This window comes from Phascolarctos cinereus, unplaced genomic scaffold, assembly GCF_003287225.1.
Source record: "Phascolarctos cinereus isolate Bilbo 61053 unplaced genomic scaffold, phaCin_HiC Scaffold_726;HRSCAF=1367, whole genome shotgun sequence".
Lineage (NCBI taxonomy): Eukaryota > Metazoa > Chordata > Mammalia > Diprotodontia > Phascolarctidae > Phascolarctos > Phascolarctos cinereus.
Genome location: NW_027556098.1, coordinates 61,906,830 through 61,920,765, shown reverse-complemented (window position 1 = coordinate 61,920,765; position 13,936 = coordinate 61,906,830). Strand labels below are relative to the sequence as shown.

The window sequence follows — 13,936 nt, the reverse complement described above, 5'->3', positions numbered from 1 at the left end:
TATGGTCTACATAGCAGAAATAATCAGCAGATTAGAAAAACCTCAATCTACGGTGGCAAGTCTCACCAAAGAAATGGGAGAATAACCATTTGGGAGCGCAAATATGCACAAGGACAATCTGGAAGAACAGAACACAACACAACACAATACTCATCCTTTGATTTGGATAGGGCAAAGTAAAGTGACAATCACCTCCCTCTTCCTGGGAGACATGCCATTTTCCCCCCTTTTTTTATATAAATTTATTTATTTGTAGTTTTCAACATTCATTTCCACAAGTTTTTGAGTTCCAAATTTTCAACCTGGCTCACTCTCCCCCACCCAAGATGGCATGCATTCTGAATATCCCTTCCCCTAGTCTGTCCTCTTTCTTTCTCTCCCCCTTCTCTTATCCCTTCCCCTTCTATTTTCCTGTAGGCAGGATAGACTTCTGTACCCCATTTCCTGTATTTCTTATTTCCCGATAGCATGTGAAAACCTTTTTTTTAAACATATGTTCTTAAAACTTTAGGTTTCAAATTTTCTCTCTTCCTCCCTCCCCACCCACCCTCATTGAAAAGGCAAGCAACTCAATATAGGTTGTACATGCGCAGTTATGCAAAACACTTCCATAGTAGACATGTTGTGAAAAACTAACTCTATTTCCCTTAATCCTGTCCTGCCCTCCCATTTATTCTATTCTTTCTTTTGACCCTGTTCCTCCTCAGAAGTATTTACTTCTGATTACACCTTTCCAATCTGCCCTCTCTCTATCATCCCCCTGCTCTCTTGTCCCTTCTCCCCCTATTTTCTTGTAGGGTAAGACAATTTCCATACCCAATTGAATGTGTATGTTATTCCCTCCTTAAGCCAAATCCTATGAGAATAAGATTTACTCATTCCCTCTCACCTTCCCTTTCCCCTCCACTGTAAGAGACTTTTCTTTTTTTTGTGAGATAATTTACCCCATTCTACCTCTCCCTTTCTTCTCTCCGAGTATAATCCTCTCTCATCCCTTAATTTTATTCTCCAGATATGACCCCTTAATCTTCAACTCACCCTGTGCCCTCTATCTATCTACATATATACAAAGGTCTCAATGAGTTACAAATATCATCTTTCCATGCAGGAATGTAAACAGTTCAATCTTAATAAGTCTCTTATGATTTCTCTTTCCTGTTTACCTCTTCATGTTCCACTTGAGTCCTGTATTTGAAAGTCAAATTTTCTATTCAGCTCTGGTCTTTTCATCAGGAATGCTTGAAAGTCCTCTATTTCACTGAATGACCATTTTTTCCCTTGAAGGATTATACTCAGTTTTGCTGGGTAGGTGATTCTTGGTTGTAATCCTATCTCCTTTGCCCTCTGGAATATTATATTCCATGCCCTGCAGCCTTTAATGTAGAAGCTGCTAAATCTTGTGTTATCCTGATTGTGTTTCCACAGTACTTGAATGTTTCCTTCTGGCAGCTTGTAATATTTTCTCCTTGACCTGGGAACTCTGGAATTTGGCTACAATATTCCTAGGAGTTTTCCTTTGGGGATCTCTTTCAGGAGGAGATTGGTGGATTCTTTCCATTTCTATTTTGCCCTCTGGTTCTACCATATCAGAGCAGTTTTCCTTGATAATTTCTTGAAAGATGATGTCTAGGCTCTTTTTTTGATCATGGCTTTCAGATAGTCCAATAATTTTTAAATTCTCTCTCCTGGATCTATTTTCCAGGTCAGTTGTTTTTCCAATGAGATATTTCACATTGTTTTCTAATTTTTCATTCTTTTGGATTTGTTTTACAGTGTCTTGATTTCTCATAAAGTCGCTAGCTTCCAATTGCTCTATTCTAATTTTTAAGGAAGTATTTTCTTCAGTAATCTTTTGGACTTCCTTTTCCATTTGGCCAATTTTTCTTTTTAGGGCATTTTTCTCCTCATTGGCTTTTTGGACCTCTTTTGCCATTTGGGTTAGGCTATTTTTTAAGGTGTTATTTCTTCAGTATTTTTTTGGGTCTCCTTTAGCAAGCTATTGACTTGTTTTTCATGATTTTCTTGCATCACTCTCATTTCTCTTCCAGTTTTTCCTCAACTTCCCTTACTTGCTTCTCAAAATCCCTTTTGAGCTCTTCCAAGGCCTGGGACTGATTCATATTTTTCTTGGAGGCTTTGGATGTAGGAGCTTTGACTTTGTTGTCTTCTGGTTGTATATTTTGATCTTCTTTCACCAAAGTAAGATAATATAGTCTGACTCTTTTTGTGCTTGCTCATGATCCCAGCCAATTACTTGAGTTTTAAACTCTTTGTTAAGGTAAGAGTCTGCTTCCAATGTGGAGAATGTATGTCCCAAGCTTCAGGGGTTTGTACAGCTGTTTTCAGAGATACTTGTAGGGACCTGTAAATTTTCAGTTCTCACAAGGTGGTATGATAAGGGGTGAGGTGTTTACTTCTTTCCTGGCCTGTGACCACAAGTAGTCCTTTCTGTCCTGTAACTGTGAGGAAGGGTTCCTCTCTACAGCCACTCCAAGCTCCACCACACCAGCGTTCTTCCTCACCCCAGCACCGCCACCCAGAACTGTGACCCAGATCCACACACGGGCAAAGCAAGAGATTCCTGCCTCAGCACTGGCAAAGAGATCCCTGCAATCCCTCTCTGACCAGCCACTGGATTCCCCCTCAGTCTGTGGGCCGGAAGCTCGGGAAGCAGCTGCGCCCCCCGCCACCCCGACCACGCTCTTGGGGAATGAAACTGAGATTCCACCTTCCTTTCTCAGCACCGACAGAAACAGACTTTTCCCACTGACCTTCTAAGTTGTCTTTGGCATTAGTGGGTTGAGGAGTCTGGAAACCTCCACAGCTGCCCGCGATTCAGTCCCCTCTGAGGCCTGCTCCAGGTTTGCTGTGGCCTGCACGCCCACGCCACGCTGCACTGCACTCCCAGCCCGGCGTGATACAGGTTGTCTTGGGCTGGAAATTTGTTCCACTCTGTCTTTTTGTGGGTTCTGCTGCTTCAGAATTTGTTTAGAGCCATTTTTTTATGAGTATTTGGAGGGGTTTGGGGGAGAACTTAAGCAAGTCACTGTTTTCACTCTGCCATCTTGGCTCCGGAGACATGCCATTTTTAATTCAACCAAAGATGAAAGTGGAAGGCCTTGTCTGTCAGGCTAGGGACTTTGGATTTCCACCTATAGTCCATGAGGAGTCATTAGTTGTTTTGAACAAGGAAATTATTGGACTTCTGTTGTAGTAAAATTGACCTGGTCTCATTAAGCAGGACTAATTGGAGGCTGTCTCCCTGAGACTGACCATAATGAAAACTATTGCACTAATCTGGGCATGATGAGAAGAGGGTCTGGACTAGAACGTTAGCCACAAGAATGTAAAAGATACAGATGCAAAAAAAAGAGGTCTAAGAGGCATGAGAAAGGAATGGATTTTTCTGAATCACGGAGTTAACCTCAAGTATGAAGATTTTAACTTATAGCTAGATATATTCTTGGCTTTCCTTGCTGCTCCTCACTCACAACATTCCATCTCACATCCTCCATGTTTGGAATGCATACCCTTGTTGGTGCCCATCCTCTCCCCACCAACCTAACAACCTCAAGGCTTTCCAGACCCGTACAACTGCGAGTGTACCCTGAAACTGTTGTATATATTCATGTGTGTATATCTCCCAAGACATGAAAGCTTGAGGCAGACTGAACAGTACTAGTCACGTATTGAATAAACACTTGACAATTATCAGGCAGGTACCACAGTCTGCAAAATACTCAATGCTTATCACAAGCATTCTATCACTTATGTCATCATAGGATCCAATTATTGAATTTTGGCAATAGAGGAATTTCATCTGGGCTTTTGTCCTTATTGCCTAGGACCTACAAATCGGAGTGTTTAGTCAGCTGATTGACTAAAGATGTTGCCCTAGGGATAAACAAGGGCAGGTTGAAGGGTCAATAGTCTAGTATTCACAGTGTTTCAAACTAGGTGATGCACAGCCTTCGAGAAAAAGTATGAAAATTTCACCTTTCAGTGGCCTGGTGAAGCCATTAAGCCAGAAGTCATTGGCTGGTTTGATGCCTGGCCTTGAATCCTGACCAAGCAGTATTCAGAGATAAGTATGAGCTGGAGTCCAAGATGGGTATTCATGAATTCTTTTGTTAAGATCTGTCCAACAAAAAGGTCAGTTTTGCTTTTTTTGTTTTTTTAGTAGCAAAGAACTAGAAATTAAAAGGGCTGACCATCAGTTGAGGATGATTTACTTAACAAAAAAATTATGATATATGAATGCAATGGAATATTGTGATATAAGAAATGATAAAACGGAATTTGAAAGAAATTGGAAAGGTCTGTAACTGAAACATAGTGAAAAGAACAGAATGAGAAATCTCTAACATAACAGTAACATGACAAAGAGAAACAACTTTAAAGACTTGAGAACTCTGATCAATACAATGCTCAACTATGATTCTGATAAAGTGTTTGCTTCCCACCTCTTGATATCCAAGAGGTGATAGATTCTAGATGCAGAATAAGGCATACATTTTCGGATACAGCCAATGTAGGAATTGATATTGCTTGACTATGAATATTTATTACAAAGGCTTGTTTCCTTTTTTCTAATGAGAGTGGTTGGGAAATCAAGGGGAGAACAGGAATGAGCAAAAAAAAAATTAGGGAAAGAAGAGGGTCATTGAGGCATCTTTTTTAAAAATGCACATAAGATGGGTCAGAAAGAAGCTAGACAGCTTTGAAAGCTGCAGTTTGAACTTTATATATTCTTAAAGAGAGAAGTTGTATATAATATTATAGTTTCACATAGAACCCTCATATTTAGTTCTACTATGTATGTATATGAAAATACTCATTTTATTTGGTGCTGAGAATGAAAACAAAATCTAGAAGAGCACTCATCTTACAAATGTCATATCTTTTCATAGCCACATGGGCTGAATTTTAGTGTTACTGAGGCCTTCGTTGTACTGCTAACTCTCAATTCCACACCCAGATGATATATACTTATTGTTTTATTGTAGACCTTTATATATTTCTATTTCCTGGCCTTAATAAATGTTTCTGGGATTTGAAGGTGAGTCTACTTATTATTTCTGGATGCAGAAACCAAAATAAAAGTTGACAAATGTAGTCACTAGTTTTGGACTAGACAAATCACTTAACTTGCCTCAGTTTCCTTTATGTAGAAAATGGGGATAATGACAGTATCTACCTCTCAGGGTTGTAGTGAGAACAAAATGAGAAAACATTTATAAAGTGCTATATGTAAACCTTAAAGCAATATCAAAAATATTGGCTAGTGATTGTTATTATTAATTTGCTCTGGGTTCAATTCTTTAGAACATACCAATAATCATCTGAAGTTGCCCGATTTGGGCATCTAGAGAAGCTGCTGGTAAACTTCTCCTCCAACTTCTCTGCTTATTCATTTCATCTTCACTGGTTTCTCCCCTCCATGCCCCCAGCCCTCTAATAGTAACAATGAAATTTATAGTTCATTTAGAAACACACCAGACACAAGTTACTTCAATGTTCTCATTTTCTCAACAGTTTTATTGCCTTTTAAGAAAAATTTTGTAAAATATAAATACAAAGGCAGAAGAATTTACTTACAAAGTTAAAACACAGATTTCAAACATAAACACACAATTCAGAAAATTTTAGTTTATGTACATCTCCAAGCAACCTCAACATATTATGTTAGTTTTTTTCCCAATATTTTACAAGGTACAGAAAAAATAGCTCAAAGTCTTCTTTAAATAAGAGCATAAAATGTTTAAACATATATAAACAATCCGGTTTGATGCGTGAAAACTAATTTCACAGCTTTTAAATTAGGATATAAAAGTTCATACAATTAGTTGCTGTGTATGGATATGGTTTTAATTTATATTACAAACTACTGGATTATATCCAATAGTATTTACCTGGCCAAAGCAGGCAATTCTGTAAACAAAACATAAAAAATAATATCATGAAGTGCCTTTTTTTTTTTTTTATCAAATTCATTCTCCCAAACAGGCCACATGACTTCAGTCATGTCACTTATAAAAATTATGGTCTGTGTCATCAGTGCTTTGTATGAAACAAAGTCAATGTGTGAATATTTTTCCTTTAAAAAAAAAGTGTTCCAAGTAAAAACAAAACTTATTTCAAAGCATGTGTGCATTTAAAAGTAAAGAAACATTATATAACAATTTTCATAAAAACTGATTAAAGTTACTTTAAAAAAAAATTCTTTCAAAGTCCTTCCAACTGGAATTCATTTCTTATATAAAGGAAAGATATTTTCATATGTAATAGTGTCCTTTCTTTACAGAAACAATTGTAATATAACACATATACATAAAGCAAAAAAGGATTAACAATATATGTACTGTACATTAAGCGACCTGTTGGGTTCACCAATGAACCTCAGGGAGAAGGTCTTCATCTGGATGTAGCCATTCTATTGAGGACCCAAGGAGATTCTGAAGTTCAGCTGTAAATTCTACTAAGTCCAATAATTCCTTGCTTTCAGGATTGAAGACTTCAAGGTCCTTGGGGCATGAAAACAACTGACTCAGAGATGTCTGTTTGTAAAACTCTGCCTCTGCAATGGTGACAATTTCCACATTTGGAAAATTGCACCGGAATATTCGGGACGACATCTTCAATTTCTTGACCACATCTGAGAGTAGTAACCAGTTTCGGGGCCTAAGGAAAAGAAGACAAGTGCCTGAAGTTACTGGCAAAAGTAAAAGTGGTTTTAAGTAACAGGCAACTATCTAACATGTCAGGTAGCCAACTCAAACTAGAGTTGAGAAAGTCACTCACTTTCAGAGGTTATCAGAACACTGGTCTAGGTACATTATTTGGCTCTCTGACACTGGGTGGTCTACCTCACACTAGGTTAATGATTCTGGCTTCAAGCTCAGGGTACTGTACAAATACTCCTCAAGCTGACAAAAAGATAAAAGAATCAGTCAACTAGCATTTTAACTTTAATGTAAAATAAGGATGACTAATAATATCACCTATACCAGTATCATTTCTGTATTCACATAATTCATCTTGTTTGATCAACCTTAATAAGGCTGATAAATATATTGTTACTCTGGTGCTACAAATGAGGAAACTGAGTCTCAGAGAAATAAAGTGACTTGCTGAAAGTCATACAGTCAATCAAACTTGGAACTTTTGTTTCCAAGTTCGATGCTCTTTGTATCAGAGAATTCTAAATGCTTCCATTGGAAATCCTTCACAAAGATACACTAACTCCATGGGTGTCAAAGAAAAGGTTCAAAGGATGAATTGAGCTAATTATAAAGATTAACAAGTTTTCCAGGGTTTTTGTTTTAGGGGGAAGACTGCATTGCTGCTCCTTTTTAAGAGTCAAGTGAAGATCTGAGAAGTGCAGGAGGAGAAAACAGGAGCTGCCCTGTGGAATCAGTGAGCAAACACTCTACGTTTTTGTACCTTGTAAAGAGCTGGTGTTCCTTAGACAATTCAAATTATGTTACAGCTTTAATGGAATTGGATCTTAGACCATAATTCCCCAGTAACCCCCTCACCCCAGACAAAAAACAACCAAAAAACCTCCTTCCCCCCAAAACCATCAACAATAAAGATGCACCTTTCTGCCAGGCTTTGAGGGAAGAACCTGTTTTATAGCAACAACAGGGCTTCAGTCTGGAAGGCCCAAGTTCAAGTCTGGTACATACTAGCCATGTGACTGTGGGATAAGCCACTTAACCTGTTAGTGTCCCAAGAAGCTTTCTAAGCCTCTCAGTGCAAGCAGTTGTCCTTTGGTATCTGTTACTAAGAGTTCCTTATACCAATGCAATTATGTTGGGACCAAAAAAAAAAAAAATTCAAATGTCATGTTCTGAAGTAAAATATTGTCTCCAAGTGATCTATTTCTACATCTCACATCAGCACCAATCACATAAATGTGCCATTCATTTCATTCTACATCCATATATTTAAAATGTTAGTGCAATTGCTAATATTTTCTAAAATTGTCCAGATGAGTTTTCCTTCCTAAGGGGTCTTGAAACATAAGATATGGAATAGCCAAAGAGGACAGTCTACCCCCCAACAATGAAGAAGTCTTTACAAAATATTGCAGTGTGAGGTATGTTTAAAAGAATAAAAAGCCTAGATGAGTTGATGAGGGTGTAAACAAGTATCCCTGTATATGGTTCTAAGAAACTCCACAATTTCCTGCAGCAACAATGAATCCTTCTTGGATGTCCTAAGATCTGCTTCTTTTTAATAAACACTACTGTTAGCTATAGGATTTGGACACAGTTTGGTTTTTTTTTGGGGGGGGGAGAAGGGGAAGGGTGTAAGGTCTGACATCTACTGTGAAGCTTAACTAATTTCCACAATAGGTGAGGGAAGTTACAACAGATGAAAAAGAAACAAGTCTTTTTAGTTAAATAGGTCACCTGTAAACTGTAATCATCAACACTCTAATGTGGCACACTGAAGGGACTTTCTGAACAACTTTTGAGGAAGATTATACTGTCATCCCTCCTGAAAATTCTTTTTGGAGATATAGCCTATACATAAGTTACATTTTTTACCCCAGGATTTAGGGCCTGTAGTTAAAACCCTACTATGACAATGCTCTTAAAAGAGAACAGATAGTTTTTGGTGCTAAGTTTGTGGGTAGGAAGGGGAAAGAAGAGGCAAGAGAAGTTCTTTGAAAATTTTTTTTACAACTTATATCTTTGGAAAGAAGAGTTACATAAAATTAGGATTTGAGGAAGATTAAACATTGTTAGAGGAGATACTGCTCTGCCACACAGGGAAATCCAGTACAAAATAGGTTCACACGGCAGACTCTGAGGCCAAGAGTAGAGTAAGGTTACCTCGCTTCTTAAACTTTACATCCCATAGATTTTTTTAGCCTTTTATCTAGGACAAACTAAGGACTTTCTTCACTTCCAATCTGGCTTTGTGTCAGGTCCCTAGAGGAACCATCAGGCTTGGGCTGAATTCTTGCTTCATATACTTAAAAGCTGTGTGATCCTAGACACAAAAATCTACCTGAGTCTCCATTTCCTCACCTGTAGAACAGCGATAATACTAGTATACTTGCACTACCAACTCTGAGGAAAAGTCCTATTATCGACCACCCTCTGCCTTAGAGAACTATACTCATGTCGGAAAACATACTCTCTGAATGTTTCACAGAATGGTGTACTATCCTCCTGATCTCTCTCTCCCCTTTCAAACTGTATGAAGTCCAGATTTATAAAGAAGCTAAAATATGGGAACAATTGTTTTCTTTCTAAAGATATTTCATTAAGTAATAAGTCTTCTTAGTAAATTTATGAGCAACTTTTCTGGAGAATATCTACTGTACAAAGAGAGACACATCAGTACTTAATACTCAGCTCACCTACCCCACCTGTTTTTAAAGATCTCTAACTCCTGCCATCACAAGCCCTTTTCAATCAAGTAATGTCAATACTTACCCCTGAGAGAGAGATACTTGGATATTATAACATGGCAAGAGAGGTCCCTCTGAAAATTCAAACTCAAACACATCACTGAAGACATCTTCTTCATCATCATCTTCTGGTCCAGGGGGATTGGCCAGTACGTCAAACCCAGATTCATCACTTGGATCTTTTGTAAAGAAAGGGGGGGTGGGGGTGGGGGCAGGAGAGAAAGCAGGGAAAAGAGAGAATCTATAAGTAATAGGAGAATTTCACATGTAGCCCAGTAAGTGACAATAAATAAAAATCAAATCTTTTCCCTTCTCCAACACTGCCCAGTAGAGTAAAAGGGTTTGGGGTAGGGGTGGAGGTGCAGGGGGGGAGATGGTTTTGGATTAGCAAGGAATGTTTTGAAACTCACTTAGATCAGACAAAAATATAAGAATAACATTTGCTCACCACACACAGAGCTGCCGTAGAAATCCCAACAGACACCAGGGTCATCCCCACTTCGACCTTGCAGGTCAGTTAAATACTCTAGAGAGAAAAAGAAAAAATAAAACAAAAACCATGCTGATGAGAACAAAATGTTGGCAGATTTAGTAGGACTGTCTGTCAGGCAAAGTCAAACCAGTCTGGCTCGTCACTTCCTGTCTAAATCCGTAACACAGACTTTTGGACTATCTGTGCACATACAATATACACAGCCTGTACTTTTGTACCCACATACATCCTTTTCTGTTCACTTTCATTCCACAAAAGACATACCAATTAATCAATTAATCCTTTGTTTTGTCGTGCCCCCCACCCCCAAATGTCTTAAAGACAAATAGACTTGGCTTGAACTGAGAAAAGGCACCATTTTAGAAAATGTAATTCCACATATTTTTTCCTGAAGCTTAAGTGTTCAAGCAATCCCATTCTCTTTTTTTTTTTAAGTATGAAAATCTCAGATCCACCAACTCTTGAGGTAAGGTCTGAGAGTTAAGCTACTTGGAACAATAAATTTGGCTATCCACCTACCATAGAGTTTTAAAACTGATTTTAGATATCAACTTTAAGGATCTTTTAAAGTATGCACTAGGGTACTGAGACAACAATTTAAGAGCCTTCACTCTGGAGATATCTGTTTACAACACATCAAGGAATTTTAAATTCCCAATGCTAAAATTTTCTAAAATGTAACTACCCTGTATGCTGTTCTTTTCCATGCAAAACTTAAACTGGGTTTTATTAAAAATAATAAACCAGATGCAAATCAGGTAGCAAACATTTATTAAGTACCCACTACGTCCCAGGCACTTTGCTATGTACGTATCTCAACGGTACAAAAAAATAAAATAAAAACACTCTTTGGTGTCTTAGTAATATTCTAGCATCAGAAAAAGAACACAGAAAATATTACCACATTGAATTATTTGTCAAGAGGCTCATAAATATGCTACAATATACTCTATTATACTGGAATTCCTAAATAAATAGGATTTTGTATTCTTACAAAAAGTTAAAAGTTCTGAAGACTTTTCTTCCTCCCCAATTGCCCTCCATTCAAAAACTGTGTTATCAAATAACCACAATCTGGTGCACTTCAGATAAGAGCATTTTTACAACATTCCTTGCCAAACGTCACAGAATTACCAACCTGTTAGAAATAGCTCCATTAGTTCACTGTGTGTCATTTTCACGATGGTTCTACCTGAGTACGTGGCAAGGGTTGGATCAGCACCGTAAGAAAGAAGGAGACGAACTATTTCCAAATGATCATTTTCTACTGCATCATGGATAGGCCTAGGAAAGACAGAATTTGGTGTTCAGCTCTATGAGTATTCCTCTTTTTTGGATCCAATGTTCTACTTTAGGGGATAAAAAGCATTCTTTATCTCCTATTTATAACTGCAGGGCTGACCTCTAGCCACAGAGTCATTCTTCATCTGGGGCACAACAATTTCTCATGAAAAAAGTTTTTAAGTGATTTTAAAAATGGGCATGGGCAGGATAGCATATAAATCAAATTATGGATATATCTGCCATTGTTAACTCAACACTCTGCATGTAAGTGTAGTTACTCTTTAAAGGAAAATGGAGTTAAAATGATGTTAATTAGTTAAGTTATCTGAGAGTTTGACCTTCAGTAATGGGTATCAAACACCCTATACATATTATTCACCAGTCCATTAGCAAAGAAACCAGAGGAAGGAATATGAGACATACAGGAAGTAGAAAGAATGTCAAGTTTAAAAACCAGGATTTTGTATAATGTAGAGGAAATAGCTCAGTGAGGATAGAGGCCAAGAGATGGGCACAGCTTCTCACACACCTGCCTGCTTCTACCTAATCACCAGCCAGGCTGAAGTGGTTTGGAAGGAATTTAACAGAATCTGGGCTTCATGTGGCTGCCTATAAACCCTAAAAGGGTTTCAATAGGAGACACCTAGCTCATGATAAGCCACAATGAAATAAAGAATCCAGTGTTCTATTCTAGATGCAGATCTTAGAAGTACATATCAGAATGTAAACACGAACGCCTCTGACCTTAATGAGTTCAAACAATCAACTAACAAGCATTTATTAAGCATCTGTCTATAAAATGTAGACCACCTCTGTTCTCAAGAAGCTTACATTCTCCTGCGGCAAAACGATAGGTATATGTTAAGTATATAAAGCAAATATGAAAATCAAGCATATTCATGGTAATGGGCACCAGCAGCTGGGGAGCTGAGGGGAAGGACAAGGAAGGGTTTCATGTCGATGTGGTTCTCTGAGCTGAGCACTGAAGGACGGTCAAGATTCTTAGAGGTAGAAGTGAGGAAGAAGTCTGTTTGCTACATAGGGGACTGACAGCCCATTCAAAGGCTGACAGGAAATAGAATGGAACGTGTGAGGAACAGCAAGGAGGCTCCTTTGGCCAGACCAGAAACAGTAAGAAAATTCTGAAAAAAGGCTACAGGAGGTAGGAGTGGAACTGACACAGAAAAAATTTTCACAGGGTTCCCTCTGAAATACACTTTTCTTCTTGACCATTAAGTAAGATCCTGGTCAGGAGGTAAATGTGCTAAAGCAGATTTTCAATCTATACTTTGTAGAGAATTCAGAGGTTTTGCAGTCAGTCCACAAGGCAAGGATGAGGCCAAAAATGATCGAAAGAAAATGCTAACCTTTAAATTACCACTATTTTGTATTTAAAATTATTCAACGATCTTAAAATTTTTTTTTCATGTTCCTAAGGCACAATCAACTTATTAACTTTTTAAAATATACATGAACAAGTCTATGTACACAGAATGACAATGTAAAAATGAAAGAAACCTTGCAAATAATTTAGTACAACCTGATCATTTTACAGATAAGGAAACTAAAGCTGAGAGGTTAACTAAATGACTTAAGGTCACAAAGAAGGGTTAAGTGGAAGAGCAAAGGTTAGAGGCCAGGTCCACCAACTCCAAGTCCAGTGTTGTTTCCACCACATTTTTAGGTTCTAAGAGCAAATTAACTGGAGCCGGGCAAAAGTGACAATGTTCTGAAAGACATAGCTTTTTATGGTTAAAAAATTGACCTGTGTCTTTCTATTCACAAGACTTACTGGAACGGGAAGAACCTAAGGAGGCATTAGTATGCATCTCCCTCCAGTAACCCCTAGCAACAAGACTTAGGTACAATATGGGAAATTCTGCCAATCTAGTTGAATGAGGAGGACAGAGACCACTGTTGGTTGCTGTGATGAAGAATGGTACTTGGGATACGAAAATTAACGAATGAGATATGGCCAACTCAAGATTCTTGAATCTCTTCTCTGTGTACACTCGTATATCAATATATGTGTATGTATACACATACATAATATCACACATACACATGCACACACAAACACAGAGTCTTTTGCATCAAAACTTATCTTTAAGGAAAATCTACAATGTTACTTCTGGAAAGATAAATGAGCAAAATGATTTTTAAAGGTCCTTAATGACTTTAGGCTCTGCCCTATGTTACAATACTTTTGGCCCTTTTCAAAGAATTCCTGATTCAATAGTAATTCAGAAGGCAAGAGTGCTAGAACTGGGTTCAAATTCTGCCTCAGAGCCCCAACCAGCAGTGTGACCAGGGACAGAGCATTTAACCTCTCACTAGCCTCCTGTTTTCTCATCTAGACTAATAGAGGATAATAATAACTGTACTATTTCATTCACAGGATTGTTGCAAGGATCGACTTAGATAATATCACAGTAATGCTCATTCTTTCCCTCTCTCCCATGGATCCGATCTAGGCAGAGTGCTAAGAGTACCCACGAGACACACATCTAGCCCCACACAGATCATACTATCTATCCTTAGGCAAAAGAGTGAGGGGAATAAGAGTATAGGGAATCACTGCCAGGGTATGGGGTAAGGGGGACACTGACCTAGGGATGAGAAAGGGCCAGGAAAATCATTGAAACACATGAAACAATAGGTAAGGCCTAAACAGTGAGGAACATGGAATGACCAAAAGTAAATATTTCAGGAGCTAAGAATATAAGTAAAGA

At 38.1% G+C, this 13,936-nt stretch overlaps 1 protein-coding gene across 1 annotated transcript in view; it reads right to left on the bottom strand.

The window, feature by feature from the left end:
* Positions 1-5,510: 5,510 nt before the first annotated feature.
* The window catches only part of BCOR (BCL6 corepressor), a 152,736-nt gene continuing 144,310 nt past the window's right edge, over positions 5,511-13,936 (bottom strand). Inside the window, exons 12-15 of the mRNA XM_020967108.2 lie at positions 11,059-11,204; positions 9,876-9,953; positions 9,453-9,606; positions 5,511-6,681 (exon numbers count right to left, since the gene is read on the bottom strand). Coding sequence (XP_020822767.1) covers positions 6,387-6,681; positions 9,453-9,606; positions 9,876-9,953; positions 11,059-11,204 — 673 coding nt within the window. The 3' untranslated portion in view covers positions 5,511-6,386. The remainder of the gene's footprint in view (positions 6,682-9,452; positions 9,607-9,875; positions 9,954-11,058; positions 11,205-13,936) is intronic.